This window comes from Cebus imitator, unplaced genomic scaffold (genome assembly GCF_001604975.1).
Source record: "Cebus imitator isolate Cc_AM_T3 unplaced genomic scaffold, Cebus_imitator-1.0 Scaffold64, whole genome shotgun sequence".
NCBI lineage: Eukaryota > Metazoa > Chordata > Mammalia > Primates > Cebidae > Cebus > Cebus imitator.
In genome coordinates, this window is record NW_016107379.1 from 6,177,079 (window position 1) to 6,183,078 (window position 6,000).

The 6,000-nt window shown below is 51.1% G+C and overlaps 1 protein-coding gene across 1 annotated transcript in view; it reads right to left on the reverse strand.

Annotated features, from left to right (window-relative positions):
• Nucleotides 1-6,000, reverse strand: part of COL27A1 (collagen type XXVII alpha 1 chain) — a 157,880-nt gene that overhangs the window by 61,384 nt on the left and 90,496 nt on the right. The window contains exon 27 of the mRNA XM_037739202.1: nucleotides 3,934-3,978. Within this exon, the coding sequence (XP_037595130.1) occupies nucleotides 3,934-3,978 (45 nt within the window). The remainder of the gene's footprint in view (nucleotides 1-3,933; nucleotides 3,979-6,000) is intronic.

Below are 6,000 nucleotides of genomic sequence, written 5' to 3' on the forward strand. Positions count from 1 at the left end.
CTCTTTTCTGCTAAGGAAAATGCAAACTGAGCGGGGAGGGCCTTGTGTGTTTCAGGAGTGCAGAAGTGGCTTTGGAAGAACTCAGATTGGCAGCTAAGAGGTTCTGGGTGAATTAGGAAAGATAAAGGGATGAGTGGATTTGTTCCATAAAATCCGCTCACTGTCCCCCAGACTGTCCCCCAAACCCTGGCCAGGGTAAAATGAGACCATGGGCCAGGAATTGGCCAGAGGTTATGTGCTCAGGCAATAAACCCAGCCTAGCTGTCCGTCAGCTATAGTGAGAGGGTTACCTCTGTGATCCACACTTTCTTATCTAAAGACAGTTTTAAAGTGGTCACTTCAGCGAGGGCCACACGTGTCTCACTGCTGCAGCCCGCGATGTCTGCTCTGGTTTGTGTGGCTCCAAAGACCATGGCACCTTCCCCTCCAGCCCAAGGCCCCCAAAGCATGTGGCTGTGAACAGGGCCAGGCATGGCACCACCCTGGCACTACACATGGTGGGTCCTGGGCCTGCCCCTGATTCCCTGGACTCGGAGACTTTTCTCAAGTATAAGGTAGGAGGGAGGAGGTACCAGGTATGAGGTCACAGCTAACAGGTCACAGAAAATAATTAAGTATTTGATTTTTGCAACAACTTAATTTTTAAAAATTAATTAGAGCATTTTCCAAGTGATAACAATATTACAGCAACAGCTTCGACGTATTGAGTACTTCCTGTGTGCCAAGCCCTGTACTTGATGACACTGTCATTCAGTCTTCAGGTGTGTGGGTTCTGGGCAAATCAGTCTCCCAGAGCCTCACCTGCAGAATGGGAGACAATCAAAGTACCCGCCTCGCTCCTGGCGTTGTTCTGAATACGGGCGCTAACATGCAATGCGTATTGGCGCTCCATACATTTTTGCTCTGTCCCATCCCCTCTTAATTTATTTTACAAGGGCACAGGGGTAAGACAGAGGCCTGAGCTTCCCACAAGGGAGCAGTCAGACATTTAGAGGATACCGAATGAAGGGAATAAAAACTGCTCTGTTAAAAGGCCCCTGCCTGACTGGCCCAGGGAAACAGAAATTTCATAGCTACTTTGAATTTATGAGATGCTCAGTCTGGGAACGCAAGCGGGTCATAAACCTCAAACAAGAAGCCAAACAGGATCCTAATGAATAACAGCCACACAGCAAGTGCCCCATCCTGACCCCCACCCCTGGGATTCCCCCTGGGGTACAGTCCCCACAACAGCCTGGCAGTCCTGTCCTTGAGGCTGATCTGGGGAAGCCAGCCCCAGAAATCCAGGCAAGTTGATGGAGAAGCAGATCTGAAACCTGCGGGCACAGCTGGCTCCTCTCAGGCGGGCAAGGCGGGCACAGGAGGAGGCAGCATTGTTACTCACAGTGGGCGCCACACAGGCAGGACCAAGTCCCCAGTTTTGGGGAGGAGGCTGGCCTGGTCCTCACATGGCCTCCAGAAGAAGGGCCATTGTCTGCTATGGGAGCTCTTCTGCCTCCTCTCCTACTCTAGGCATTGGGGATGCAGCTGAGAAGGGAAAGGCTATGGACCCCAAGCTGGACTAGACAGCTGAGCGTGGCGTGTTTACATGCATGGCTGCCCCTGGACAGCGCGTCTTGAAGGCAAGACCCATGCTCTATCCTAGCACTTGGGCCAGGGCCTGGCAAGCAGCCTGTGATCTGTTAGATACAAGCCAGGGCTCAGGAGATCAGAGAGATTTTCGGCCCCTTGAGGCAGGCGTTGGGAACTCAGCAGACCTCAGTGTCAATCTTGTCTGACAGTCACGCCTGTGAGATCTTGGATAAGTTACTTAACTTCCCAGAGCCTCAGTTTCTCTTTGCAAAATGAGGATAATAATACCTACTGCCAGAGACGATTGTGTAGACAGTAGTTGGCACAGAGTCTGGTTCCTAATGGGTGACTAATAAATGTAGCTGCTATTGGGTTGTTGCAAAAGTAATTGCAGTTTTTGCCATTATAATGGCACCGACCCAACACTGTGATTACAAGGAGATCCTGTGGTGTGAGCTTCAGAACTTTCCCAGGGATCCTCCACTTCTGCAGGGAATGCCCGCACTTTCACTGTGACCATATGGGGTGGGGGCCAAGGGAACGGCTGGCATGGTACCTCCAGGTGCCTTATAGCAGCCACAGGGGTCCAGCTCGGCCTCCTTCCGGTTACTGTCCAAGCTGCTGGGCAGCAAGCCGGTGCTCTGGTCACCAAATGAGCCTGGGCTGCTCCCAGCAAGGCTCCCACCCCTCCTGGCTCTGCCGCCATCCTGCTTGGTGGTGATCTTGGTCAAACCCGCTTCTCCTCCATAAATCCCAGATTGCCAACATGGACTAGAATCGGGGGTTCTAAATCTGGGGTCTCTGTCAGGCTGCATGAATGGAATTCAGAGGGTCCGTCAACTTGAATGGAAAAAAATTCTAACTCTAATTTTCATGAACCTCGAATTGAAATTTAGCATTTGTCTCAAATATGAGTGTAGGCAACAAAGCACAGTAGGATTACCAGGACCTGGGACTGTCCCAGAAAGTGATATGTCACATTACAATCACTGCTGCAGAGATCTCAAAATACATCACTAAGGCTTGGTGTTAACTTCAAAATTGAGGCCGCTGTTATATCTGCTGCTCGACCTCATCATCTAACGCTTTGCTAAAGAAGCATGTACAGGAATATATTACATTTTAACATATGTTCATAATTGCATTTCCATATAATCAGTTTCCTTTGTTTTTAATTTGATGCATTTACAAACTCTACTCTGAGAAGGGGATCCTTGGGCTTTTCCAGTCTGGTGAAGAAATCCAAGGCACAAAAAACAGTGAGGGCTCTTAGATTTCCAAGGATGTTTTGTGTTCTGAATTCCAAGACCCTGTATATCTATTTCCCGAGGGCCCTACCATTAGCATAACTATGAAATTGAATTTGCTGATCACATTGGCTTTTTTTTTTTTTTTCCAATGGGGAAATAGATCCAGGCCGCAGCAGCCTTTCCAAACTCCCGGGCTTCCCACAGAATGCGCTCGAATGACACTGGAAAGATTTCAAAAATCCAGGCCTCCCCTCCTTTAATTCCTTTCTTCCCCAACAGATGTTGCAGCCTAGTGAGGACGCCCATCGTGTGTGAGTCTCATGCCACTGACGGGGCTTCGTGGTGCAGCCAGATTCCTCTGCGGCCATCCGTGCAGCACCAGTCCTTCCGGCTCAAGGAAGCCCCGTCCAGGAATGAGCTCCATACTTGAAGGAGTGGAGGAGGGCCACACCTCTCCCTCTCAGAGCCCAGAGGTTAAGCTTTCAGGAGCCCCAGGACTGGGCAGGAAGGACTGAAGCTGTCCGTCCGCCCACCACTCAGAGCTGTTTCTCTGGACTTTAATTGAAGGTAGTGATCTTCAAACCTCTATTTTAATGACTAGTTGCAATCTCTTCTCTTCTTCAGACCTTGACCCAGCTTCTCAACCAGCCAGAGCCACTGGTTTGAATTTCATTTTCTATGTAATTTGGGGATGCCTAGACCAAGGGCCCTTGGCAAGTGATAACCCTTCAGTGGCCTTCGGCTTCCTGATCTATAAGCCGAGGGGAACACAAGCACATATTGCCAAGGGCTCTCGCAGTTTTAATGTCCTGGGACAGCAGGCACGTAACCTCTTTGGGCAAATGCACCAAAAACCTGCGTGTAGAATCAGGCTGTGGGGAGAAGCTGTTCTCTCTACAATCCACGTGGCTTTCTCATTCAGACACTGCCTCGCATGGATGTGAGGGTCACCGTCCACATCCATGAAAAGGGTAGAGGACTGAACCTGCCTCTGGAATTGTTCTGAGAATTACGCGAGGTGGTGCATGTAGGGTGCTTGGCAAAGAGCTTGGCAGAGTAAGGGCCCAATAAATGGAGCCATTCATTCAAACAGAGACTGTGGCTAACTAACCTGCTCTCCCACAGGCCCCGGCCGGCCAGGATCCCCTGGTTCCCCCTGCGAAGAGACAAAGAAGAGGATGGATCAGGATGGGAGACGGACGTCTAGACTTCCTGGGACTTCCCCAGGCCTGCTGGCCTTCATTGCCATTGGTGGGGATGATCCAGGGATCTTATTTCCAGTGTGTGGCCTTGGAGACCACCCCAACAAATGGCAGAGACAAAGGGGTACTTGGACAGAACCGCGGGCAGACATGACTCTAGTCACCCATTCCCTCTGAGGGGGCCTTGGCTTACTCAGCACCCGGATGTGTATGTCTCATCTAGGTCCTTCAGAAGTCCACTGCGTTTTGTGGAGGTGGAAAATGAGGCTCAGGGAGGTGAAGCGACCTGCCTGAGGTCACACAGTCAGCCAGAGGTAGGGCTACACCTGAAACCTTGATCTGCCCGGTTGAAATCCATATTCCTGGCCAGGTGAAGTGGCTCATGCCTGTAATCCCAGCACTTTGGGAAGCTGAGGCAGGTGGATCACCTGAGGTCAAGAGTTCAAGATCAGCCTGGCCAACATGGAGAAACCCCGTCTCGACTAAAAATACAAAAATTAGCCGGGTATGGTGCTACATGCCTGTAATCACAGCTACTTGGGAGGCTGAGGCAGCAGAATTGCTTGAACCCCAGAGATGGAGGTTGCAGTGAGCTGAGATGGTGCCACTGTACTCCAGCCTGGGTGACAAGAGTAAGACTCTGTCTCAAACACACACACACACACACACACACACACACACACTCCCACTGCAACAGGCTGCCCTATCACAGAAAGGGCAGGGAAATGGGGCATGAGGGTACCAGGGTCATAGACCTCAACCCACCAGAGCTCTGCCACCAGCTCACGGGTGGCTGGGGTGAGTATCCCTGCTCTGGGCTCAGCCTCCCCAGCTATAAAGAAGGGAAATCAGATGCATTTGTCTTCAAGGCTCCATCCCACTTTCACATTGGGTGGCCTCTCTCGGCCTTGCCTGCCTGTTTTATCCCATGCTGAGGTGGCTTCTGCTCCTCAGGCGGCCACAGCTGCCCGGGTCTCCCCATAGCAGACCCATGGGATAAATCCACATAGACAATGTCACCGCTCCCACCACAGAAACCCAGTTGGTATCTGAGGGAGAGAGGCCGAAACCTCAGACAGCAGGACGTGGGCTCGGGCTAGCCAGGAGCTTGGCACATACATGGATGTGGCTTACTGCAAGTCCGGGTGGAGACTTCTCCTCCTTCAGCTCCTTCCTGGACCTCGTGAAAACCAGGATAGATAAGTGGGCCATTTCCCCAGAAGGGAGGGAGATATGGATGACCTGGGCTCCCCCTGGCTCGGCCCTCATTTCCTATGGGTTTGCCCATCTGTAAACTTGCCCAGACGAGCTTCTGCTCAGAATGGCTGGGAAACTCCAACTCAAGTGGAGTCCTTGGAAAACCATGAAGTGAGGCTGCCCATGGGGTGAGGGTCATTTCTCTCCTACCTCGGGCCAGGTCTTTCTTGATAACATTTTTTAAAAACCCTATTAATATATGTACTGCCTATTTATTTGTGCATAATAGGGAAAATATAGAGGCCCACAGAAGAAAATGAAAATCTCCTATTATCCCACCACCCAGAGATAACCCCTGTCCACTTTCTAGCCTCTGCTCTGTGCATAAAGAAACAGGGTGCGGCTAGGCGTGGTGGTACACACCTGTAATCCCAGCACTTCAGGAGGCCAAGACGAGGGATCACCTGAGGTCGAGAGTTCAAGGCCAGCCTGATCAACATGGAGAAACCCCATCTCTACTAAAAATACAAAATTAGCTGGGCATGGGGGTGCAGCATGCCTGTAATCCCAGCTACTCAGGTGGCTGAGGCAGGAGAATCATTTGAACCTGGGAGGCAGAGGTTGCAGTGAGCCAAGTTCGTGTTGTTACACTCCAGCCTGGGCAACAAGAGTGAAATTCCATCTTGAAAGAAAGAGAGGAAGAAAGGAAGGAGGGAAGGAAGGAAGGAAAGAAGGAGGGAGGGAGGAAGGAAGGAAGGAAGGAGGGAGGGAGGAAGGAA